Source organism: Microtus pennsylvanicus, chromosome 6 (genome assembly GCF_037038515.1).
Source record: "Microtus pennsylvanicus isolate mMicPen1 chromosome 6, mMicPen1.hap1, whole genome shotgun sequence".
In the NCBI taxonomy this organism is placed as follows: domain Eukaryota; kingdom Metazoa; phylum Chordata; class Mammalia; order Rodentia; family Cricetidae; genus Microtus; species Microtus pennsylvanicus.
Genome location: NC_134584.1, coordinates 51,546,355 through 51,573,956, shown reverse-complemented (window position 1 = coordinate 51,573,956; position 27,602 = coordinate 51,546,355). Strand labels below are relative to the sequence as shown.

At 37.3% G+C, this 27,602-nt stretch overlaps 1 protein-coding gene across 2 annotated transcripts in view; it reads right to left on the bottom strand.

The window, feature by feature from the left end:
• Positions 1 to 400: 400 nt before the first annotated feature.
• Positions 401 to 27,602, bottom strand: part of Tnpo1 (transportin 1) — an 84,353-nt gene continuing 57,151 nt past the window's right edge. For both annotated transcript variants that reach the window (XM_075976233.1, XM_075976234.1), the window contains exons 9-25: positions 26,627 to 26,745; positions 26,100 to 26,160; positions 25,386 to 25,554; positions 23,704 to 23,856; positions 22,353 to 22,578; positions 20,861 to 21,032; positions 19,400 to 19,486; positions 17,767 to 17,874; positions 17,492 to 17,650; positions 17,326 to 17,413; positions 14,896 to 14,994; positions 14,615 to 14,710; positions 11,827 to 11,902; positions 10,870 to 10,969; positions 9,350 to 9,424; positions 8,363 to 8,504; positions 401 to 6,066 (exon numbers count right to left, since the gene is read on the bottom strand). In XM_075976233.1, the coding sequence (XP_075832348.1) occupies positions 8,397 to 8,504; positions 9,350 to 9,424; positions 10,870 to 10,969; positions 11,827 to 11,902; positions 14,615 to 14,710; positions 14,896 to 14,994; positions 17,326 to 17,413; positions 17,492 to 17,650; positions 17,767 to 17,874; positions 19,400 to 19,486; positions 20,861 to 21,032; positions 22,353 to 22,578; positions 23,704 to 23,856; positions 25,386 to 25,554; positions 26,100 to 26,160; positions 26,627 to 26,745 (1,896 nt within the window). In that variant the 3' untranslated portion in view covers positions 401 to 6,066; positions 8,363 to 8,396. The remainder of the gene's footprint in view (positions 6,067 to 8,362; positions 8,505 to 9,349; positions 9,425 to 10,869; positions 10,970 to 11,826; positions 11,903 to 14,614; positions 14,711 to 14,895; positions 14,995 to 17,325; positions 17,414 to 17,491; positions 17,651 to 17,766; positions 17,875 to 19,399; positions 19,487 to 20,860; positions 21,033 to 22,352; positions 22,579 to 23,703; positions 23,857 to 25,385; positions 25,555 to 26,099; positions 26,161 to 26,626; positions 26,746 to 27,602) is intronic.

Sequence of the window (27,602 nt, the reverse complement as noted above, 5' to 3'; positions counted from 1 at the left end):
ACTTCCAAAACCACAAGTCTCAGTTTTCTGAAGGAGCAGAGCTACAACAGGACACTTTTACACTGTCTTCCCTATGATTAGCTCTTTATGTCACAGGGTCACCTCTATTCGTTTCCTTTGGCAAAGCAGTTATTGCATCTATCCTCTGCAGCTTGAGTTGAAAAGCATTAATAGTAGTTAAGTTAAAATGTAGGCAAGTTTCTGTAGTACGTGATCAAAAAAAAAAGGCTGCTTGGATAACAATAGCTCACTAATGTGTAAGATAGAGAAAACAAAACCAAAACCAATAAAAATCACACAACACTTTAATCCCATCCCCCAAAACCCCACCAAATCTATTAGGACACAAAATGGAGGAAGACAAAGAATTTCTTTCCATTAAAAATCAGAGTGCAACATCTATAGTTAAACAACTTTATTAACATAGTCAAGCAGTGATTAACATTCACGTCTATCATGTCACATCATACAAATGTAAATACAAAATTACTACAGTACAATATATATTCTCTGCATGATCCAAAATATTTGGTGGCCCCAAAAAACTCTCTTTAAAATTCAGCAGCTTATCAAAAATTAAAACCGTATTCTATTTAAAATGAAGATCTGTTAGCACAGAGTTAGACTTCAAGAAATATCAATTGAGTACAGTTTGAGAAGTTGCAGGAGGATGTTTGAAGGACACATTCTAACATAGTGTGGTAGGTACAGGAAACATCAGATTTAAAGCTTTTAAGCATAACTCATACAACCTAAGTTGTCAGCAGAAAGATCCAGTTATTCATAACTAAGCAAGTACTACTAAGTTATTGCACCCAACATTAGCATGAAGATTAAGTGTAAAACTCTCATAATATGAAGTGATTTACCACATTTAAGCATCTCTTAAGATGATAATCTATTGAGTAAAATTAATTACACAGTATTATCTAATATTATCTCCATAAAAAACCAATGAAGTTCAGTTTGGTTATATATCCACATAGGAAAGCAGGGACAAAAAGGTAAGAGGAAAATATAGTGGAACCTGGTGGACATCAGGAGGGACAACACTGCCTTATAGGCTAACCACGTTACAGCAGGCATTGAGCAAGATGACTATACCTGTGAAATAGATAATCCTGCATAATACCAAGCCGCAGTAAGAGTGACTTATGGCAAACAAAAACTCCTACAAAAAGACAAACTACTGGCTTTGTAATTAGTGATCTACTATTGGCAAATAGATTTGGCTTAGTTTTTAATGTACAGAGGTGGGGAAAAGAAAACCGGCTTTAACTTTCCTCTAAGTCATGCATACATTCAGCTGCTATGCATCTTTTTATTTCAACACAATACACTCTGGGATACAAACCACAAAAGCAGTTGCTGTAATTAAGCGTATACCTTACAATTGAATAAGTATAATAATTAGGCATTGAGAATTATCTACATATACGTAATACCAACAGGGAGAAGATCTATATCAAGCCTGAAGCTAGATTCTACTTACCCAGAAAGCATACAGGTAAGAGAAACTAACTTTCATGTGAAACTTAACTTGAAAGAGGCCTTAGAAGCATTGCCATATTTAATACACTACAAAGTGCACTCACTAGTTGATATACAATGCTACTGTATGGTATTGATACTAGATAATATTGTTACCAACACAGGCCGCTACTGCTCTTTTTCCTTCTCAATTATCCCAGGCTGTTAACCACAAGAACCTATTTTCCTTTTAGATTCCAATGCTTACTCACTTTATTAAACAGTACTAGCAGCAACAATTAGTGTCTCCCTGCCTTGTAATATTTGCAAAAGTAACTCCGTAAGCAAATCTGTGTGCACCTGTAGTATTAGCAAAGGAAGGAATCAGGGTTTTAGGTGTGCACGACACTCTTCTCTTGGGAAGAATGCTTTTGCCCTGGCATCTGTTAATACATTCAATATGAATATAATTAACTATATGAAGCAAAAAATGTTCTTCACTGCAAAGGTGTTAAATTGAGACAAGAGTTTAATACATAATTTAATTCCGGCACCTCAACTATGCAGAAAATTTTATGTAAGGGAGAAAAGGTTCCACTTTTGTATTTTGAGGGTCTGGAAAAGAGGAGAACCAAACTTGACTCAATTTCAGATAAATCTGCATACTAAATGTGGAGAGCTTTCTGTATTGCTCCAGTCTGATAGAACAATTGGGGGATGGAGGGAGGGAACACCAGACTAACTGGGAAGATTATCAATAAAATACATAAAAAACAACAACAAAAACAACTCACAAACCTCCCAAGACTATTAAGTATGATGATCTTTCTTTATAAACATGTCACCAAAGCAAAATGATACAAGGATATTCACCTGAGATAAAACTTGTATCTGAATATTCATAACTGAGTAGACAAAGCAGTAAGAGGAAAGTCAGTTGAAATTATTTTAAAATATACATCTGACTCTATTTTACAATATATGCAATTTAAGCAATTCAGATCAATGAAAAAGTCTTAACCAAAAAAATCACAGTGTTTATCAATGTTAATTACAAAATGTATGCTACTTGTTTTGTTTTAAGATGTAATGGCTTGGTTAAGTGTTTTAAGATCTGAAATCTAAGTTGCATAACAAAATCAAGTAGCAATAATGTAAGCATCAGAACTGGCTCTAAGGATATTTACAAGTTGATTATTTTGGAAATAACCAACAAACAATACAAAAGTGATTTTTCTTACACAGTATGAAGTCATAAAGAGATTAGACAATACAAAAAGCAAAATTACTTCCTGAAGAAATGAACACCTGTGGCACTAAGTTCACTGCTAACTAATGGGCTGTAACATGGAACTGCCGCGTATGCTCTTAAACGCTACTAGACACACTTTCTGTTTCCAACTTAGGTTGATCAGCAGCTTTTGTTCTGTTAGAATCCTTCAAAGAGAGAAGCTCAAACAGGAAAAGAAGGCATATATAAAACAGTAAACACTGACCTCCTGAGGTTCCTACAACATAAAAATATTCAAGTAGAAAATCTACATCACTCAGCAGCGGCTAGCTCTGTAGCTGAGCACACTAACAGCATTTTAGTGTGAAAGGAGCAGGCGGAGGAAGCCGCGCTTTAAGCATGCCAAGAGGCAGAAACACTGGAATGTAACCATGACAAACGCACGATCTCACAGACATTCAGTCAACATTCAAAGCTATCAAGACTGCACAAGAATTAAGTTGCTTTATATATATATTTATATATCCCATGATGTGTTACGTTCATCAAAACAATATATGCTAACTCAGCGTTTACCTCAAAAAAAAAAAAAAAAAAAAAAAAAAAACAAAAAAGTTACATGGCTTCTGCAAATTCCTGTGCTATACTATGTTGTCTGAAATATAATTAGGAAGAAACAATAGCCTCAACAAGAAAACTACATTAGAAAATGCCTCTAATCTTAGGTTGTCAGTCATATTTACTTAATTTTCTATTATAAAGTTATTAAACTTAGAAACAAATCTGTTTACTACAAAACTAAATATTGTTTGTTTTTGTGCTGCATAACTGCCAAATTGGAAACATATTCTTAATCAGACAGGTGACAATATTGCTTTTACTTAATACAGAATTGTTAATCACAGGTCCATATAACTTTATTGAAAGTTTTTATATTTGTTTTATTATGTTAAGAGACAAATCTGGCTGCTTATTTGCTACTTATGCAAGACTATTACCTCCTATGTTAAGTTCTGGAAAGCATCTGAAGCACTGCATGGCATATACAACCCAAGGATAAAACAGTTATTCTGCTCCGGCTTTAAAGCCAACCCAAGAAGCAAATTTTTGAGCTCTCTGTAGGGTAACTGTATTAAAAAGGAAATGCCATACACCCTTGAGTCTAGCTTGAAATTAACAAAGATTGGGCATTTTAGATGATTTTATTTCAGGCCCTATAGACTGAAATTTGCAAAGCCAAAATAGAAGGAAAGAAGGTAAAAGAACATGTTAAAACAAACACATACACAACAACTAAAACCTTTTTGCATGCTACCATGCATGTGAAATGTTTTGAAACTGCATTTATTAAGTCACACGCACACAGCTCACACTTCAGTGCAATGGCCTTATCAGTCAACACTTTTAGAGAACAGAACCATGCAAAGAGGAGCAACTGCTTATAAAAACTGTTATTCGGTATTTATCCTGCAATGCAAAGGTGACAAATTAAAATATAAAAAGGCTGTTATGGCTTAACAATTTGTTGCAGATTAAATATGCAGCATTGAAAAATGGAAAGGCGTGGCCTTATCTCTGACCAGCAGAGCTAAAAACAAAACAAAACAAAACAAAAAACCCAAAACTCTCCATTTTCCTTCATCATCATGGGATACACACTGCTCAGGCAATCCGAATTAATAAAGACTCGCACTTTCATATGGACATAAGATCAAGTGTACCAGTTAGGGTCTTCACATTCACAGTATGTAAGAAAATACACATGGAAGGAAAAGTAAAGGGTTAACTTAACAAGGATTTATTCACAGGAATACATGTAAGTAGAGGGGGAAAATAACAGAAAAGCCAAACAAATGAAATGAAGAGGATCCAAACCAACTCTCACTCTGTAGCTTTGAACTTGCACCCTGTGTGCATATACTTAGGGCACAAAGGGCCACCAACATGCGCCAATACAGTGTAGGAACCCTGCATTACATCCATTAACTTAAACGTATCTTTAAGATCATGCTTTGAACAAAAAAGTAAAATAAAATAAAATAAAAAAAGGAAAGCTTAGAGGCAATATGTTGAGTGGGAATAAACATTAAAATATAGCAATCCTGTTTCAACTTCTACAATTGTCTTTATGTGCCAACTAATATTTATGCAGCCTTTTACAGATCTTTTACCATGTAATTTGAAATTTGATAAAATCACTAGTAGTATATAACCATGCAGAAAGCACACCACACTGACAGCACAGAGGCAGAGATTTTGCACAGGTATATCAGCTTTCCACATTGTGCAGGTTACACACAATACAATATCAATCTTATTCCTAACAGATCCTAAAAAGATATTTCAAGGCCTAGCTGTAAACTACAGTACTTTATATATCTATATTCTTAATAAAAATAAAATCCACAAATCTTAAAGTAATTTTAATGCAGGGCTATTGAACTGGTAAACTGCAACCCAAACTGGCGCAACATAGGTAAATGGATACCAACTGCACTCTATGTGATGCAAGCATGCTACGGTCCCACTAATTTACATCACTTTCAATCACTATGAGCCAGAGCGCATGCCTGAACCTTAAACTGCACCTTAAGATAACGTGTTGGCCTAGAAATTAAATCTAAGAAGTACAACCATGAAATTATATCCACTAACGTTTTAATGTAAAATTAGATGTCACCTTTAGTCTGATACCCCGACCCCATTTATTCCTCCCTCCCTGCCCAGCCCGCAAAGGTAAAAGGAGTGACTCGTTGGCATCTCACAGGGTGCTTCATTGTTCAAATTTGTTTTGTTTTATTTCCAACTTTTTGGGGGTACCTTAAATTGTAACTTCCAAGAACCTGCTTCTACTAGGGGAGGCAAGCTGATTTTAACTATTAGTTTTGTGTAGTTCTTCATCAGCATGCAAAACAAGGCCCCGTAACATGGGAAAATTTATATAAAAACCTTTAATGAAAAAAGCTTCCTTACTGTTGTAGCTTCCCACTCTTACGTTTCCTTTGTTGTGGACCACGGGATTTTCCTCCTTCTTATCCCTACGCATTGTTTATGTGGTTCTTGTTTTGGTACAATTCCCCATAATATTCCAGCAAGTACTGTTCTGTGAGTAGACTGAATAGTTTTTGCTTCTTCACATCCAGTGCAGAGTTGTAATTGGAGACAGATTTCCACCCACAAAGGCTCCAGATGTTAAAACATTTCCCAACATCGACTTAATACAGTGACGGCAACACCTCCCTCCCGCCCCTCCCAGTAGGGTTGGGATTGTACTGTATTCCCTACTGGTTTACCCTTCCCCCCTGTAAAGGGTAACATTTTCCCTGGGTGCAGAGGCTCCCTTATAGTCTCCAAGACTGATGGACCTGCAAAAAACAAAACCAATTTTATCTTTAATACCTGCCTCTCTTTCAGAGCCAATGAAGCACAAAACCAGTCAAAGAACATTTCTACCTTTACCTATAAAGAAATAAGGAAATTCGACAAATTGCCCAAGATCATGCATGCCATGTTCTTGTGAGACTGAACAAGTTAGTTACCTGCATTAAATATGAAAGTGAACACACACTGGGGACATACAGTATATAGTGCTTCATATGATAAATTCTGCTTTGCATGTTATTTATCTTTACTTCTTTTAGCAGAATGGGTGTCACGCAAACTGAACATTTCCTGCATAATGTCACTTTACTTTCTTAAAATGAAATCACAATATCCGATGTTTAAGAAAATAAATTCTAATTTTACCCTACTGGGATCAGAACATTCAATAATATTCAAAAATATGATTTAATACCACCATCATCTTTAAAAAATAAGATTTATTTCTTTTAACATGTACAGTGGTGGCACTCGCCTATAATCCTAGCACTCAGAAGGCAGAGGCAAGAGGATCTCTGTGAATCCAAGGCCAGCCTGATCTATACTGAGTTCTAGGACAGGCTCCAAAGCTAGAGATACCCTGCCTCAAAAAGCCTAACAAAACAAAACAAAAATCCTGGGAAAAAAAAAAATTATTGTGTATATGAGTTGCTCTATCTGATGTACAGCTTTATGCCAGAATTGGGTATCAGATCCCATTACAGACAGCTATGAGCCTCCATGTGGGTGCTGGGAATTGAACTCAGAACCTCTAAGCAGCTAGTGCTCTTTAACCACTGAGCCATCTCTCCAGTCTAACAAACCCATTTTCGTGATGTTTGTAATTCGTCATCCTTTCAACCCTATTGGTTATTTCGTATACTCTTAGGCAATTTCATTTTTGCTGATGTAGACTTTTAAAAATTGTTACATAAGAAATTTAAGTAAGATTACTAGAATACATAAACCAATGTCTGATATGTGGCCCTTTTACAAAAATACTACAAACCACTCAGGCCACACTCTGGTCACTTCTAACTGTTCGTATGAATTCAGAGGTTAACGGACCCATCAGTGAAGTATGATCAACTGCTTTCTCCTGCTTCTGCATGCAAGCATAAAGAAGCAAGAATAAAAGGTACTGACCAATTTAAAGAATGACAAACTACTTAAGACTCACTAGCTCGATGTGGAATCTTTAAAGCTAAGTAATTCCCCTTTATTGCATTCTCATGACCTAAGAAAAATAAAACACTTCAAAATGCTGAAGCAGAGGATTCATAACTAAAGTGAACAATTCACAGAGTGCCTAGTCAGCCTGAGGCTATATAAACTCATTTCTACTCTTAGGAAACTTGGATAATGAAATCTTTCATGCTCAGATTAAACGAGCAGCTAGCAAAAAAATAAAACGAAACAACCCCCAAACCCTTGTGATGTAAAGGGTACTTCAATCTGGTATAGTACACACTTTACACATTAAGTGTGTCTTAGGCTGGCTTCCAGTCAGATAGGTAAGTCTCATTCAAAACCTGGAGAATTTTTACTAGCTCACTATACTATCCAAAGAGTAAGTCAGCCGGGCTGTGGTGGCACACCCCTTTAATCCCAGCACTCGGGAGGCAGAGGCAGGCGGATCTCTGGGAGTTTGAGACCAGTCTGGTCTACAAGAGCTATTCCAGGACAGGCTCCAAAACCACAGAGAAACCCTGTCTTGAAAAACAAAAAAAACAAAACAAAACAAAACAAAACCCCAAGAGTAAGTCAACTTTGTAGGTAAGGCAAGCACACCAAGTTCTCGTACTATATACCACACTGTTACTCCTCAGCATAACCAGAGCATAGTGAGCACAGCTGTTTATCTCAAACTGAGAACAGAGACTACCAAGAGGCCCTCTACTTCCTCAAACCAAGAGACCAATTAGTGAACAACTTTGAAAAAATTCTGGGTAGCTGCTAAGTGATTAACAAACGAGTGTTAAATGTCATCTACTTCCAGAATTTTCTAAATTTGTTTCCTTAAAGGTCACAACACACAAAGCTTCTTGTCTTTGCTTCTATCTACGATTATAAGGTACACGGCTTCAAAACTGAACCCACTGAGAATGCCGCCCAAGCAGGGAGACAGAAAACAAGAAAGGGATGAAATAATGTATAGAGTCAAACCAGTGCATCAACCAGGATTTCTGCTTATCTAAGACTCCTGGAGGACGGGGGAGATGGAGGGACAACACGACGTTATTTGACTGGCGTATTCATTAAATACTTTCACTCTAAAAATTTCCAAAGTTTGTAACTTACCCCTAATTCTGGGACGCAGCTTAAGTGTATTAGATTAAACACCATAGAAAGCTGCAAGACGCTCTTTTAAGGGAAGAGGAAACTGGTCAGAGAATCGCCTCCAATTTTCATCCCCGACTTGGTTTTTAAATCCATGAAGGATCTGCAAAGAGTGAAAAACTATTACCTTATAAACAAAGACAAAAACTCAGATCTGTTTATCTTCAGAAATCAAGCATTATTGATTTTAATTACGATTTCCATTTCAAAGTAGTAAATCTCAAACTTTGTAAGTTAAGTTCTAGGCCCCACGAATGACCAAAACTACCCTCTATGCTTTACATTTAAAATTCAGGAAATGTCTTTACCAACATGATGTTGCTAAATAATATTGAGAAATCTCTGATATTAAATTGAAAAAAAAAAAAAAAAAACCAAAAAAGTCAAAACCAAACAACATAAAACCTACCTACTGGGTAACTTTTTTCTTTCTTTCTTTCTTTCTTTCTTTCTTTCTTTCTTTCTTTCTTTCTTTCTTTCTTTCTTTCTTTCTTTTTAAAGAATGTTGGGTTATTTCAACTTAGAAATAAATATATAAGCTTTGGGCTTTTGAATGCAAATATAGTCACTAATTTCAAGTGATTCAAGCATATTATATTTCTCACTCTGTTACAGCCGAGTACAGACCACAGATAATCAGAAGGGAGTACTAACAAAGCAACACAGGCTCAATCCCTGTGAAGGGCACTGGTGAAGGTTTACTCTGTTCAAGATAGTTCATCTTGAGAACTTCAAGCCATTTTCTACAATTGCAATAACAAGACAACACGAGTCAGTGTTATTAACTGGGAGAATACTGTCCCGAGCCAGTTCCAGATCTTAAGATCAAGCCAGGTTCTCTGCTAAGAGTTGAGATCACAATACAGCTCTGAAGAAGCTGAATTAAAAATAAAGAGGAACTCCAGTGTTTCAACTAGGCATTAACAGTCATAAATGCTGATTAGTTACCTTACAGAACATGTCTCTGAGATCATCTTTTGGGTTAATCCACGATGCAACGGCATCACAAAAAAATATAAAATCCTGTAACAAGCAAGAGGCATTTTATGTTGCTACTCTTTTTACTGAATTCAGTAAAACACATCTGCAAATTTAAGAGCTCGTCGCGATACTTAACTAAAACCCCAATATTTAAAGTCAACTAGGACCACTAAGGAATTAGTACTCATTACCTCCTAGTAACTTATATCAAATTGTAATTTACAAAACAAAAGCAAACCAGTCTAGGAAATATTTAGCATTAGAAATGGTCTGAAAGTACCAGATAAAGTCAACAATAAAATAAGGCAGTTCTAGCTAGATTGTAAACAACCTGAATCAACCTGAATTTATACCACATGCTAGCTTGAAATAGACGAAGGGGATTAAATTTAACAACCATCTTGAGATAGTAAACAAAACCTTAAATACATGGCTAAAGAGATGGCCCAGCAGTTAGGAGCACTGGTTGTTTCTGCAGACGACCTCAATTCAGATCTCAGCACCCACAGGCGATACACAGTGAGAACCAACCAGGGTCTGGAGAGAGGACCAACTAACAAAAACCCCAACCAATCAACGGAACAAATGAATGCTGAGTATTTAATTTAGGGTTCCATACATGTGTTTTGTATTTGTATTTTGAGCATGTGGTATAGAATTCAATGTTTTTTTTTTTTCTGTGTTATGTCTGGAAAACTGGCAGCTGGAAAATTTTTATTGAACTCCCATATATAAAACCTGTCACTAAATAATTAAATGTCAAGAGGGGCTGCAGTTAGATGGCTCAGCAGTTAAAGGAGCACACTGGTTGTTCTTCCAGAGAAACCAGGTTTGATTCCCAGAACCCACATGGCTACTCATCATCATATTTAACTCCAGTTCCAAGGGATCTGACACCGACTTCTGGCCTCCAAGGGCGCCAAGCACACACAAGGTGTACAGACAAAAATGCAGGTAAAACATCCATACATATTAAAAATGATAGCTATAATTTAAAAAATGTCTAAAGATAACAAACTTAGGAAATAAAATAGGATGAATAAATAACAAGTTTTTAAAACAATTTGAAAAAAATAACTCAATACTCTATTTTATTTGCTATTTTAAAGTTCAAACTCTAAACTGATATCCATAAACAGGAGGCATGTACAAAGTAAATAAATGAACTCTAAACATACATGAAAAGGCCTGGTCCAGTGGAAGACAACAGTCTGCTATCACTATCTTACTTAGTGAAGTAAGACATGAGAAATACTGCAGGGGTGCTGCCATCCCTGAAGAGCTGAGGTCAGTGTCTAGCACCCACCTGTTGGAGGGAGAGAACTGACTTCTACAGGTTGTTCTGACTCCCCCCCCACATGTGCCATGGCATGTGTTTGTCCACACACAATAAACAAATGGAATTAAAGCCTTAAAATATTTTTCCTTTAAAAAATCTCTTATGTAGTACACAGAATACTGAGAACAAACCCCCGTGAACATCTTACTTGGATTACGCCACTGGGATTCACACTGATCATGGTACAAATCCCACGGAATGCTGAATCTTTCTCTTCATTGTCTCTTATGTTTCTCAGAGAGGTACACCTATTGAATTACAGAACTGAGTTTAGTATTTAAAGTAAAAAGCAAGTTCAACACAATGCTAATAGACAGTATTTAATGGAATAGGTACCACAATAGAGATAATGATTATACTATGTTTTCAGGAAGCTTGACTTTCATTTCTCATGTCTGACCCATCTTATCTCAATAGTATTAACAGTGAAATTCACATTTTCTTAATAGACTGAATCTATAAAAATAGGCAACTGGTTTTTCTTAAACTATTAATCAGCCTGAGACAAAAAGTATATTACCAAATTATTTTTTAAATTTTTTTTATGACTTGTATTCCATTAAACACTACTGAAAATGACTTGAGTTAAAAGATTATCAATTGAAAGAAGCAGAACACAGGCTATACTGTCACAATATAAACTATTACTATACACTTATGGTGTAGATGTTTAACTCTGACATTAACAAGCAAATAAGATTTTGTATGTAGCAAATTTAAACGTGTATTTAATGCAATCCAAGTTTCCAAATTAATTCTAAAAAAGAAACATAATGCAAGAACCTAAATTTATAAAATTTGCATGCATCTTAATTTTTCTGGTGGATATTTAAATGCTTTTATGTATAATCAAGCTTTTAAACACAGCAAGCATGTGACAATCTTATCCCATGCATCAATTAGTCGTTAGCCACAACATAAAATAAATATACATGACGATGCTACTGAAAAACCTCACAAACCTGATAGGACAAGATTAGTCACATGGTTGGCAATGATTAAGGATTGTGATTTTTGTAACCAACTGAAAATATATCTAAAAGTGAGATAGAGAAAGAAAGAGTGAAGAAAAATGAATTAAAAAAAAAGATTGAATAATACACACCAGGGTCTTATAAACTGCTGTAGCATGGGGGCCACCTCTTGAGGACAAACGTAACCAAGACGACCAATTGTTATTGCTAAGGTAACGCAATCACGGTTATACACCACCAAACGCCAACCAAGACATGAGCAAATGAGGGGGAAGGAGAAAAAATAAAGAAAAAACAACAAATAACTCAGAAACAGAAACCAACAGAATTTGTGTATGATAATAAACATAAGATCTCACCAGTGCTGTTTATTACCACCCCCTGATGGAAGGGGCAGCAACATATATAGCATACTCTTGGAAAAAGGAAAACAAAAGGAATTAAAGTAACTAAAGATTGAGAGAACACCAAAAACCATCAAGTGTTTTTCCTGCTCACCAAGTGTCAAGTACTGGTAAAAAAGATGAGCTATTAACATGAGTGGGCTTAGAGAATCTTCATTCAGAGCCCTCAGAATGGCAGAACATGGATTCTTCCCCCAATAATTAGCAGTAAATGTGATTACATTCAAATGAAGTTCATTCAAACACCAATCTCTGGAGCTACATTAATTCAAAATTTCTCCACTTTTTACAAGTAATTAAAACCTTTAAAAATCACCTAGGGATATTAACCCAAATTTTGGTAACATTTAAGTTAACTTTTCTCAAATTGATGGGGTTTTGTTGATTGTATCAATATCAATTGTTGGATATTAAGTACCATGGTGTCCACCGAATGCACAGACTGAAAAGCCGTTCCGGTGTATCAAACTCCATTCTGACAAATCTCCAATAACTCAGGTAACAGCACTAGCCATATGAGATAAAGCTCTAGAGAAGGAAATTTAGATAGTCCACTGTAATGACAGGTGATATGGACTATAGGAAAAAAAACAATCTTTGCTACAAAAGGCTTAAAACAAAATAAATAATAGCATAGTACATCATTTTGTTTTTTTTTTTTAAAAAAAAACTTGTAGTGGGCAAACATTCTCCATCAAAATTCAGGAATTCCATAAATGTACAAAGAGCTAAGAGAGCTGCAATCGGAACTGCATCTTGCAGTTCAAAGGTACATACATATAAATACATTCATACACAACGGGTAAATATACACACAGAAAACAAACCATGAGGTGCTTTAATGGTGTTCTCTCAAAAACTTACAGGTTAACCTTTCATAAAAAAGGGTGGGGTTGGGAGGGTAAAGAAAAATGTTTAAGGATTACTTGAAGCAAACTACACAGATAATACTAAAATTCAGCAGATTCATATGAAGCAAGAGAAAGAAAACCTATGTTCAAAGACACAAAACTATGCAACATTCTCATTAAACAGGCAAGTATGAACAATCCAATGAAACATGCGAGAAAGCAGATGATGGTCCATTGAAAAAGTTCAGTGTAGGATATACTAGTTGGAAAAAGCAAATACAACACACTAAAGAATTGGCCTCAGGGGATATTGAGAATATGGTAAGTTGCTAAAACATATGGTGATTTTAATAGTTTAAAACCCATTCTTTTGGGTAAGGAATGAAGTCAGTAATTTACATAGCCACTTGTGTCAAAATTAACTTAACGAATCCTGTGTGGTTCTCATACTGACTCAGTTCATCAACCTGAATGGCATTATCATTACTTAGGTATTGCCATGCCAGGAGTATAATCTAATAAACAAAGCCAATTTTTTTAAGGAAGACATCCGCCAGCTGATATCCCACAAGAAACTTCAGTATACATTACACTCAACATTTATTTGTAGTTATGCATTCACATTTAAAGATAAATAGAAAATTTGTCTTTAGGTTCAATGACATTCTTATAATAACCAAGTGTTTCCATTCTGAATGCCATGTATAGGTACTGCATTCTAGGAAGACAAAAAAACATCTGCCAATATTTCAAAATCATTCTATACATAGACTGTTAAACTTTTCAGCAAGAAAATCTAATGTACTTTAAACTAAACAGTACCCATACAGTCAATCAGCCAGATAACTGCTCCATAATCAAAAGATTTCCTTCCATACCAATAAACATTACAAACTTCAATTACATGAAGGTAAAACTATGCAATTCAAAAATACCAAATTAAAATGCCTGGGAAAACTTTCATATTCGGAAGACCTTATTTTAATCTTTCTCTTACTATAGTGATTAGGACTCCCATTGACTATGAATAAACTGCTAGAATTGTTACCTCAATATATAAAGAAAGATGTGCCTGAATAGAAACGAAGCTGAAATATTCATTAGCAACTGTCTGAGAGCGTGGAAGAAAAGAGACGTAATCACCCTATGTGTGCTATTGTATGGAAGGCATTCTTTAACACCAACATGCTTTACATAAATGCAGAAGAGAAACAGTCTCTAAAATAAAAACCCCACTAGGAACTGCTTAAGTCCCTGATTTAAAAAAGTTTCAGGATAAAATACAAAATATATATGACATTTTGAGCCAATTAGTTGCTGAATTATAATCTATTTTTGGCTATATGTAAATGTCTTTACTTTTCCCAGTTACTTTCTGAATTTACAGTAAAAAATTCATATGACTCAACAATGATCTTAGCAAGAATACATATTAGAGGGTAGTGAACTTGAGAATATGTAGAAAAATGTTCGTTCAATGTCCCTATAAACTGGCTATGGAACATAGCTAAACTAAGACATTGTTACAAAGAATTCAAACTCATGATAATAACAAGTAGCTGGATTTTCAAAGTTAGCTTTGCTTTGGTTTCTCTACGCATCTTGATTTAAACTTAAGAAGCAAATCATTTTCTCTTCACCATAACATTTCATTCATATGGTACCTGTGTTCTCTAACAGCGTCTTTGGTGTGTTGGGTCTGTTAATGATTTCTACAAGCTGGTGTAACACCATAGGAATATAAGGCTGCATCTCTATACCTAGGTCATACCACAGAGAGAGAGAATAAAAAGAAATAAATGTTAAGACATCATCACAAAACATTTTCCTTCCTTCATAACTGTGACACAAGCTAGTCCTCCTCCCTCCGATCTCTCACAGAACACTGATGACAATGATTAAGGCATCTATGGATGATGCATAGCTCAGAGGTAAATAACCTTACCCATTTGAATCGATATTTCCCCAATCGCCCAGGTGGCATTGTTGCAGACTGAAATAAACTCTGGATTTAGATTTGTTCCCAATATTGGCATGAAATCAGCTGGGAAAAACAAAAATAACAACAAAATAATAAAATAAGGCTATGTGGTAAACCTGTCAACAAAAGACTTCTTATTTTTAAAGGAAATCCAGGCAAAAATAAGTTTTATCATGAAAGAAACTTTATAGTGGCAATACTAAAACTGATAAAAAAATATGCAAAAATATTTCTTTAAAGGAGTTTTAGTATTTTTTAAAAATTACAAGAGATAATATCTGACTACTGAATTTTCATATAAGGCTTAAGTACACTTCAGGTAGCAGCTCCCCTACATTTACTTTTAGCTTATATGGGTATGGGTGTTTTGCCTGAATGTGTATGTCTATACCCATGAATACCAGTCATACTAACTTAAGCTAAACAGTGTCTTTAGATACCATAAACACTCCCAGACAGCAAAACTCTTCCAGGGTGAGAGCCACTATCTCTTTAATAACCACCATAGTTGGAAGCATTAACAAAAAAAGAGGGACAACTAGTCTCCAGTTACCTTCTGAAGTAGTATACAAAACTGGGAACAAAGAGATAGCTTAGTGGTTTAAAGAACTTGCTACTCTTCCAAGGAATCCAGATTCGGTTCCAAGCAGCCACATTGGTTGGCTCAAATGGTCTAACTCTAGCTACAAAAGACCCAGGTGCCCTCAGACCACCCTGGATGTATATGCACATAATGCTTAACTGCATTGACACATGAACATAAATACAAATAATCTTTAAATTAAAAAAGCATATAAAACCATCTATAAAAACAAGAAACCCCACAAGCCTACACTCCAAACCCTGGAACTGAAATGAAGCTTGGCTTCTGGACCTATGTCCTAGCTGATGGCTAATACAGAGGAATGGAGTGCATGTTAGACAACACCAGAAGTGTGGTCAGTACACTAAGAACATCAGTAAGTTCAAGACAAAATCTCAGATCCCTTTAGCAATAAAGAACAATTACAGAAAAGGGATTTAGAGATAGGTTCTTGGTGTAGAGTCCTTCTGTTTATGTGTTGCTTTCATTGGTTGAATAAAGACACTGCCTTGGCCCAGTTGATAGGACAGAACATAGATAGGCGGAGTAGACAGAACAGAATGCTGGGAAGAAGGGCAGAGTGGCAGATGCCATGGATCTCCTGCCTGATATGGACGCTGGTAGAATCTTGCCAGCAAGCCACAGTCATATGGCAATACACAGATTAATATAAATGAGTTAAATTAAGATGTAAGTATTAGCCAACAAGAAGTTAGAGCAAATGGACCAGGCAGTGTTTAAATGAATACAGTTTCTGTGTGGTTATTTTGGGTGTAAGCTAGCTAGGCAGTCGGGACAATCAAAGGGACCCCTCTCCATGCAACAGGTTCTGAAATACTGAATTTAAAAATACCCATGGTCAGCTGGGCAGTGGTGGCGCATGCCTTTAATCCCAGCACTCAGGAGGCAGAGGCAGGTGGATCTAGATGTTCGAGGCCAGCCTGGTCTACAAGAGCTAGTTCCAGGACAGGCTCTAAAGCTACAGAGAAACCCTGTCTCAAAGAAAAAAAAAATTCCATGGTCTTTGTGACAATGGACAGCAATGCATGGGAAACATGGTTTAACATGCACTGACAACAGAGCTTTGTTACACTTGTATGTCATATAAATGTTTTATAGGGCCTGGAGAGATGGATCAGTGGTTAAAAGCACTGACTGTTCTTCCAGAGATCCTGAGTTCAATTCCCAGCAACAACATGGTAGCTCACAACCACCTGTTATGAGATCTGGTGCCATCTTCTGGCCTGCAGGGACACATGCAGGTAAAACACTGTGTATATAATAAATGTTTTATAATTTAGAAGAAGGGAGTCGAGCTGCATGCATTTAATCCTAATACTCAGGAGACAGAGGCAGGCAGATCTCTGAGTTTGGGGGCAGCCTGGTCTACAGAGTGAGTTCCAGGACAGCCAGGGCTACACAGAAAAACCCTGTCTCAAAGAACAAAACAAATAAAAATATATACTTATATATAATAGAGAATTAAACCAAAACCACAATGACTTAACATACGATAGCTGAAATTACTTAAAATCCATAAATAGCTGATTCAAAAAGCATATTTCTACTGAGTGTGGTGGTACACAACTTTTAATCCCAGCACTGGGAGGCAGAGCAGGTGTATCTCTGTAAGTTCTAGGCCAGTAAAAGCTACAAATGAGACAAAAAGAGAAAAAAAAAAAGGCAAAAGAAAACAGGGGAAAGTATATTCCTATCAAATGAGATTGTTACATTCTGTTCTGTGAAATTTGATTTTAAATACAATTAAGACAGATATGCTAGTCCACACCCAAAAAAGAAAACATTCATACCTATACAGGGCTTAACATGCTGAAAACAAGCTTTAGTCAGATCACCTAATAAGGCGAAAGAACTCTGCCGAACTTCGGGCATTTTATCCTACAAGAAATAAGGAGAAATTAACTTCTTATAACACAAAGAAGCAGGTTCCAAATCATTCACTCTTACAAATCTTACCTGCATGCATTGATACATTAGTGTTAGGATGTTACTTCGGGCTACCAGTTGCTCGATGTTGCCTCCCAGCCCTTCAGCCAGGCCACTGAGTAAGTCAAGAGCCACAATCATAAAATCTTTATCTGGAGCTTCATATTGTTCTGGTTGAGCATTGTTTAGCTGAAATTAAACACACTGTCTTTGCTGTTGCACAATGAAAAAGTGTGTATACCTATCTCTAAAATTATGATACTCAGAAAGAAAGAAAAAAAAACCATATATATATATATATATACCATGGCTTGTGCTAGAGTCTTCTGCACTAGGTTTACACAACGCTGATACACAGGTTCACAATAGGGAAGAAAGCCAGACTGCAAGGCTGTGGCAACGGATGAGAGGCACTAGAAAGAATCAAGTAGACACATTAAGTTTTCAGATTATAGAAAAGACTATAAATGCTTTAAATTCGGCAAAAAAGTCTGAGCTGTTTATGTATCCGTTCTACGATGCTATCATACCTTTTCTAACTTCATTTGTTGTCAGCCAATCAGAAGAAAATTAAACTTCCATTATATCAGAAATAACAAGCAATCTAAGTGTGATTTATAAAGAGGGTCGATAGGGCATGTGTAAGATACACAAACATGACAGACAACCCGAACATGAGAACACATTTCAGAGTGAGGAAGAGAGTCTGCCAAGTAGACTGCTGTGCCTATGGTACAGGAGTGGCAAGACTATTACAGAGCAACCAACCAGTCTGTAATTTAACCAAAGGCCTAGTCCACGGTAGAGAACTCATACTTGGTACTGTAAACCTAGTCAAAGTTCATGGTTGAGGTGGTCAGACCCTGGGAGTTAAACTATGATTGTTTTTGCTAAGTGGATATGTTGTCAAATGTTTTTCTAAATATTTATACTTATAGTCATAGATTAACCGTCAGTTTAACCTTGGTCAGAGAAGCTTCTTTCTGCATTGTGAAACAGTCCAGAGTTGAGAATAACTGACTTTTGAATGTTCATCCCTAAATGAAACATCGACATACTCCCTTCCCCAAGCTCAGGGAACATCATGGAAAAGGGTTTAAGAAAAATCTAAGAGCCGGGCGATGGTGGCGCACGCCTTTAATCCCAGCACTCGGGAGGCAGAGGCAGGCGGATCTCTGGGAGTTCGAGACAAGCCTGGTCTACAGAACTAGTTCCAGGACAGGCTCCAAGGAAGGCCACAGAGAAACCCTGTCTCGAAAAACCAAAAAAAAAAAAAAAATGCAGAGAAGTGCTGTGAGACGCTGTCTTCTGGCTATGACAAGGCCACAATGAACTCTGTGTCATAAGGTCAAGGCTAGTTAATATTCTAGAACAGATGGGGGAGGAGCTACGAAGGCCGTCCCTAGTTGAACAGCTACTGGTTGGTAACTACAATAGTTACCAACTACAGAATATCAATTTTTCTTTAGAGTTGTGGCTGCTTGTAGGTTGCTCTGGTAGATGGCCCCATACTCATGGGCATATATACAGACAATATTAATTGGACTCAGTAAGTTATTTAAAAACAAAACAAACAAAAAAAAGCAGGTATGGTGATGTACTCCTTTAATCCCAGCACCTGAGAGACAGAGCAGGGAGAGCTCTACGGCCAGCTCAGTGTACACAATACCTACAATAAGTGGAAGGGACACACAGTGGGGCAGTTTTAGGAGAGGGAATGTGGGTAAACATGACCATACAGTCCACACATGTATGAAACTGTCAAAGAACTTTAAAATGCTGCAAAAAACAAGTTCTATAAATATTATTCAGCATTTCAACAGAAATTGTTTTGAGAAACAATTTATTGACATTCTATCAAGCACACACAATTTGGTTCAGAACACATTTGTGATGGGTTTACACTGCAGAAATTCGCATATCACCAGCTCAGCATACCTCAAGCAACGGGAAGAGATCTTTGTCTTCATCCTTTAACATGTTCCATTTCTGGATCAGAGGTGGCATTAGCATCTGAATATATTCCTGTTTACAGAACAACAAACACAGAGCTTCACTACCACCCGGGAACACGCTAGTTCATTTCAAGTTTATAAAAATTAAAAGTTCATTTGGAGCAGTTGTGCTAAACTTTTACAAACCTATTTTTAAGACACAGTCTTTACTTTACAGTTTCCTTAAATATTTTTCTATCCTATCTCCACTTTTTAATTCATATGACCCTGATTTAAAATAATCTTTCATATTTTCTAAAACAAAATGTATATAAGTATCTCATTCCATTAAAATCTGCTACTTGGGTTTCTTTCTCTTTTATTTATTTATTTACTTACTTATTAATATTTTATGTATGAGTGCTCTGCTGGCCAGCAGAGGGCATCAGATCCTATTACAGATGGCTGTGAGCCACCATGTGCGTGTTGGGAATTGAACTCAGGACCTCTGGAAGAGCAGCCAGTGCTCTAAGTGCTAAACCATCTCTCCAGCCACCACTGCTTTCTATTTTAAGTCAGTCTCACCATGTACTGGCTGGCCTGCCTGGAATTCACTGTGTGGTCAAAGATGGCCTCAAAGTCAGAGATCCATTTACCTGTGCCTCCCAAATGCTGGGACTACAAGTGTCTGTCACCAAACCCAGCATAATCCACAGCTTGCTAAATCCCAGGTTTTCCTCCCAAGTAATAAGACTATTTGGGGTGGGAAGGTCTGGCTGTGGCTATACCATAATGGCTGTTGCTCTATAGTGAGCTCATGATAGTTAGACAAGAGGTACAGGATGTAAAACACAACCTATCCCTCAACTAAGCAAACCACCCAACACCAAAGTAGACCTACAGACTGTCTGGCTCTAGGGCTTAGAGTAATTTAAAACAAGGGTGAGCTAAGGCTCTTCCTACAGCGACCATGTATCTCATCAAATCATTTCCAGCAGGGACACTGAGCTATATTAAAAATTTTAAAACATCTTCAAAGCTCACCTCGTATGCTACACCATGACAGACAAGACACTTTTAGTGCTCGTCAGCATTGTCCACCTACCATTCCCATTCTAACTTTTATATTATATAGTAGACTCCTGATGTCAGGTACAATGTTGAGATGCAGCAGCTTTGAAGCCAATGTTAAAGGGTGCTTAAATGGAAGCAAGTAAACGTAGAGTACAAACTCTTTTTTATCCCTTTCCTCCAGACACTCTAAAGTGTATTCATGAGATGTTATTACTATACTAACCATAAGCTTATTTCAACTGCTACCTCTTTCTTAAGAATTATATTCCCTATTCCCACAGTAGCAAAACCTAACTGTTCATACTTCTCAGGCTTTTCATTTTGAAACACACACTATGTATTTATGCAGCTTATTGTACTGTCCCCATAGCAGTCGTCCTCAGATCCTTACTGGCTTGTTTAAATGATGTCCCACTGAATCTGCTAGTGTCCCAATGGCATCGTACAGAATGAGCAGGTTCTTATGCTGGTATTTACTGAAGGCGAAGACGAGGGTATCGAGTATATAAGCAAGGTACGGGACAAGCTCTGTACAAGCCTCCTCTTCTAATGTAGCGAAGGCACTACAATGGAAATGAGAAACACATAGGAGATGAAGTCTCCTGTCACAGATTTTACATCACACCATGAGCACAGCCTTGCCTCATTCTACAGGCTTACTTTTCTTGCCTCATTCTACAGGCTTACTTTGGTTTTTAAATGATTTTTTTCTCACAAAAATATTTTATGTGTACACGCCTGTCTGTATGTACACCACATGCACGCGGGAGTCCTTGAAGACAGTTATAAACATCTAATCCCCTAAAATGAAGTTGCAGGTGGTGGTGAACTGTCATGCGCTGCTGAGAACGAACCTTAAGTGTTAAGCAATCTATCCAGCTCGCCCTCTTCCTTTAAAAAAAATTTTTTTTGAGACAGGGTCTCTCTGTGTAGCCCTGGCTGTTCTGGATTTCACTCTGTAAATCAGGTTGGCCTCGAATTCAGAGATCTGCCTGGCTCCTCTTTTCTTAATATGCTACAGTGGTGAGATCTAAAACCATCCTTGTATTTATCCAACCAACAAGTTTATTTGGTGCTTACTATTCATATTGTCAGAGTGCTGGGAATGCAGCAATCTGGAGTGTAAGTTCCATAATCTAGATTTAAAACAAATAAAACCAGGCATATTAGTGACTTCTTGTAATTCCAGATCTAGGAAGGTACTTGGTAAACCAGTCGAGCTTAGTAGGCAAGTCTTAGGCTAATGAAAGATCACCCATACAAGAACACAAATGGCAGGTAAATGACTTGCCTGGCATATTTGAGTATCTGAGGTTTGAGCCCTAAACCCACAAAAGGGTTAATGGTAAAAACTACTTGGAGTTATAAATTTAATGGCAGGTACCCTTGCTCCAGGAAACAGAAACTAGTAGAGATGAAAGCAAATAGTTTTGATGTGAGAAAAGAGTGCCCTAAATCCAACAGAACAGCTATGGAAGATTCACTAAGCATATGACGTCACTGTGGACATACCAGAAGTCTGTAGGACATTCTGCCAAGTTTTGGCAGTGGATCTGTAGACTAAAGATCTAGAATTTTGTTATTCCTTTGAGATCCCACAAACACTTTAGCTGACAGAATGAGGAAGAAAGCAAAGGCTTATGCTTAGCTAAAAGTCACACTTTAACAAAACCATCAGTAAAAATTTTCTAGTCTAAAAAAAAAAATTGTAAAATATGCCATTGTGCAAATATTCCAGAGCTACAAATCAGTCCTATTAAAACTGAACCAAGGAAAACTAATTTCCCATCATAACTGCATTGTTGTATGTTTAATGGTTTAACGTCAACATTCTACTACTGGTTCAAAACCAGGCTCTTACTTTCACAATCACATTGTCCCACCTGCAAGCGGCTTCTTGTACTCTCTTGTTGCTATCCAGGATACGCTTCAGCAATTCTGTCATTAATGGCTTCAGGTATGTGTCTGGTGGCTGGCTGACTACCCAGTGTGCATAGCGGCTAAGAGTCCAGCAGGTAATGGACCGCACAAGAGCCTTTTTGTCAGAGAGGCACTGAATAAGGTGAGGAATGAGCTCAGGCAAGTATGGAATCATGCCTTGCATGCAACCTAGGAAAGAACAGCAATCCTTCAAAGCAGTGCTAAACTCAACTGTATATAGAAAGAACATAAGCATTCACAAAGAAAAATTTAGTACATTTCCAGTGCTACAAACAGAAAAGTTGATACCAAATTATTTAGAATAATAAATCAGAGTTAGTTGCTCCTAGATGTCTTATAGGAGGCTAAAATTACATCTAAATTTTTGTCATGAAAATTCTGGTTTTCTTTTTTTTTTGTTGTTGTTAATTTAATTATTTTAAATGCAAGGATGACTTACCTGAATATATGTATTTGTACTTTGTCTTTTATTTATTTATTAATTAATTATGTATACAATATTCTGCCTGAAGGCCAGAAGAGGGCACCAGGCCTCATTACAGATGGTTGTGAGCCACCATGTGGTTGTCGGGAATTGAACTCAGGACCTTTGGAAGAGCAGGCAATGCTCTTAACCACTGAGCCATCTCTCCAGCCCTGTACTTTGTCTTTTTAAAATTGTTATTATTACCTATTTTTCTCCACTCCCCTCCCTGCCTCTCCCCTCCCCTTCAATGTCCTCATGTTCCCAATTTACTCAGGAGATCTTGTTTTTTCTACTTTCCATATAGATTAGATCCATGTAATCTAATCTTTGGGTCCTTATTGTTGTCTAGGTTCTCTGGGATTATGAATTGTAGGCTGGTTTTTCTTTGCTTTATGTCTAAAAGCCATTTATGAATGAGTACATATTATACTTGTCTTTCTGTGTCTGGGTTACCTAACTCAATATGATGTTTTTTTAGAACAAAAAAAACCAATCTTCTTATAGAGAATGGTGACACTTTTGCCTTACCAAACTTCCTAGATTTACCTGGGGAATAAAGCTATTTCCCGAGCAACAGCCCTCAGACATCAGATTTCTTCTTAGTGGTATTTAACAGAAACTTACCAAAGTAAGGTGGTTTCTGAATTCAGTCATCTCTTTTAAGGTCAGTAGAGATCACAGTCCCGTCTACCACACACTGGCCTTGCAAGCAGAGCCATGTAGTATATGAGTTCAGAGTGAAGTCTCTGCTTACTAAGTTAACGACTGCTTAAAGTAACCTAGCCTTATTAAAATCTATTAAGAACTTTCTTTGCAATTGGACTTACCTTCAGCAATTGCTCCTAAAACCAAGATGCCTGATTCTTTAACAACCCATTCATGATGGAAAAGCAACTCTTTCAAAAGTGGCAAAATGTGTGGCAAGAGTTCATCACGATAAACATTTGCGAGAACATCTAGAGCAGCAGCAGAACATTTTCCTAAGGAAATACATTTTTGTTGACAGAATTAGCAAATTTATTAAGATACTTTCTTCTGTACTTGATTACAGATTCTTCTATCTTTGTGGGAAAATCTAATGCTCTATTCAATCTAATGCGCTCCCAGAATGCCATGCATGGTTATTAAAATTTTGTGGTAGAATGTGCTCTCTTTAAAGCAAACAAGCAGACTAAAAAGCTAAAGAAAAAAAGTCACACTTAAAACTGAATTCTACTCAGGCCAGTAGTGGTAGGCCAATCTGTCAGATACTGAGTTCTAGGTCAGCGAGGGCTACAAGACCCCATCTCAAAAACAAAACAAGCAACGAAACACCAGCTTAGCTCTTTTAGTATTTCTTTCTTTCTAAAAGATTTATTTACTTATTATGTATACAGCATTCTGTCAGCATGTATGCCTGCAGGCCAGAAAAAGGAATCAGATCTCATTACAGATGTTGCGAGCCACCACGGGTTTGCTGGGAATTGAACTCAGATCTCTGAAAAAGCAACCAGAGTTGTTAACCTCTGAGCCACCTCTCCAGTTTTCTACATAACATTTCTAATAGTAGATCATTTAAAATCAAATATATATATATTTATTTTCGTGACAGGGTCTCTCTGTAGCTTTAGAGCCTGTCCTGGAACTAGCTCTTGTAGACCAGGCTGGCCTCGAGCTCAGAGATTGGCCTGCCTCTGCCTCCCGAGTGCTGGGATTAAGGGCGTGCGCCACCACCGCCCGGCTATAGTTTTTTTTTTTTTCTGACCCACATTCTATTTTAAGTTTTTGTTGTTTGGTTTGGGTGTTCTCCCTTGTTCTGTCTTTACATCAAGTGACTGATGCCTGAGGAGGCAAGAAGAGGGCAGCAGATTCCCTAAATCTGCAGTTATGGTAGGTTGTGAGCTACCATGTGAGTACTGGGACTTGAACCCCAGTCCTGTGCAAGAGCAGTAAACTTTCTTATCTGCTGAGCCATCTCTCCAGCCCTCTGGTCCACACTCTTAATTGAAGAGTAGCAGCTTGCTTGCTTGCACTGGATTAAAGTCTTGGATTTTCCCTTTGTAGGGACACATTACATCCCTCTTCCAGTCATAGATTAAACCATGGCCATGACAAGCAAGCAAGCAAGCTTATGCTGGATACATCTGCCCACAGACCTGAAAACACATCCACACAAAGTTCACCAACTGATGAAAGGGAAAAACTATGGATACATGCTACAACATGGATGCCAAGTAAAAGCTGGTTAGGAAGGGCTGTTTACAAGCAGCAAATCCTTAGACTGACATAGACTGATGGCTATGGGGATGGAGGTAATAGAAATAGCTCGCATTAATGATCATGGTGATGGCTGGACAGATGTACAAATAAAACTCACTGTATTATTATTTTCTTGACAAAGGTCTTACTACATAGTTCAGGCTGACATAATCAAACTTGTGAGTCTGCTCACAGCTTCCTAAGAACCGGGTTAGACACCAACAAAAGAGGTTGTCCAAGAAAGCAACCGTGCTTTACCTATCCCACTTACTCAGATTCCAGTCAGAAATTGTATCATCATCATCAATTTCATCGTCGTCGTCATCTTCCTCTTCAATTCCATCCTCCTCATGCTGCTGAGCTACTGTCCTTGAGCGATGAAACCGTGGCCTTATATCCTGCTCACTATCAGGGATTGTTTCATCTTCTTCCACATCGCCCTGTTGTTATTTAAACAGAAGCCTTCAGTGGCTACTCCATTTTAAGCTATTAATGCCTACATAAGTAAAGGGACCAGAGCATCATATGGATGCACAGGATTCTGGAGTGTATTTCCTGAGAGAAAACTACTTCCCTCTGCAGTAAACAGGTCCCCGTGAAAGGGACAATGGGCATATGACACCTGCTAGGTTATAGGCCCTTTCTACTATTAGTTGGTGCAATAAGAGTAACCCAAATTAAATTCAGATCAGTGTATTTAAAATAAACCCAGAGAGAGTAAGACGGTCTAAACAAACAAATTACAAACTAAAAATAAACCTCAAATAGCTTTGATCAAAGGCAAATTAAGGAGAGCACCAATGTCACTATCAATTAAGGTAACAAACAAATTTAGTTTGTTCCACTTTGAACATCTGTAGCCTATTATAGGTAATAGAAAGCCCTTACACAGGGTCTATCTTAAATAAATGCCCTAATGATCAAATTCAAAACTTTATCATCAATATAGATATTATGTTCCCTAATCAAATGATGGTTTACTTACCTTAAGCAGAATAATATCTATATCTGAATACTTCATGCCATTCACTAACACAGGAATCAACCTAGAGAGAATTAATGAAACACAGACCTAAAGATTCAGAGTATTAAGTTGTCTTAACAACCTCATGCACACCAAGCCAATGATAACAGTAGCAACATAGTCTGTGAGCATATCCTGTGATGCATTGCTGCTCCAATTAATTCAAGGAATATGAACAGGGCAGGTTTAAGAAATATTGGTCAGTCAAACATTCATGGTTAAAAGTTCCAAAATAGAAGACCAATAGTAACTAAACACTATAATTATGCTTTATCTGTAAAGGTAGGGTTTGTGCTCTGATCTCCAAGTGCCTGTTTTGGTACCTCTGAATCCACCCCCCAACACATGAATAAATTACTTTGATGTAGTTTAAAAAAAGGTAATCGTGAAAATCTACTCTATCAATAATGAAATCCGACATCTCCATGGTGAGAGAATGCATTTTGAGTGTCCTGAGGACTAGCGGCACTTGGAAGCGGGACACTTACTTAGGCAGATGCCTCACAAGCACATCTTTGCATATTGGCTGTTCAGCCAGAGTCAGCCAGAATTCACAGGCCTCCAGAGCCACGTTCTCATCTTGGTCTTGTGTCCTTTGCAGCATGTACTGTGAAGGGAATCACACTACTCGTCATTTTATTCTGGACAGCAAATAGGAATTTCGTCCTGATCCTACATTCTGCAAATCCTGGTTTCCAACCTGTACGTCTCTCTTTTAGAGCTCCCTATGTGTCTTTAAAACAAGACTAAACTTAAGAATGAAGTTCTCATTTGTGCGCATTACTGATCCTGTATACAGGGAAGCTGCTGACCTTTCTGACATGTCAATGTTAATCAGAGGGGAAATAAGAACTCTGTATCTTCCTTAAAATGAAGAATTTAAAAATAACAAGTTGTCTCTAGTAGACAGACTTTTCTCCATATTCAAAGTGATATATGTCAATCTTTTTTAATTTTGGGAAAAGAAAGTTAGATTTCTTTCCCCTTTTTGTTTTTGTCTTCAGAAGACAGGGTGGATCAGCATGGATCCCCGGCTGTCCTGGAGCTCACTATGTAGCCCATACGGCCTCACACTTAGGATTCCCCTTCTGCCTCCTAAGTGAGGGATAAGGGGTGCACACACCACACCTCGAACACCCGTAACTACAATCGCGTACTTTGAACACATTGAACTGAATTCACTCAGGGCATTTCCCAGTATACCTAGGACTGGAATCAAAGTCAATCGACAAATTTCTAGTACACTCTCGCTTCTGAACAGACTGTTACGAAAAAATATGGCAATTGTCACTACTGCACTACAGTCAAATACTAGGCTTTGAGTACTGCTGAAGAAAATGCTATGTAACATTATATCAGGCTCCCCTGCTGTGATCTACACCAAATGATAAAATTTTAAATGTTCTGATTAGCTTCTTCTAACCTTTCAAAACTAATCTTAGGTGACTTCATAGACAAAATAGA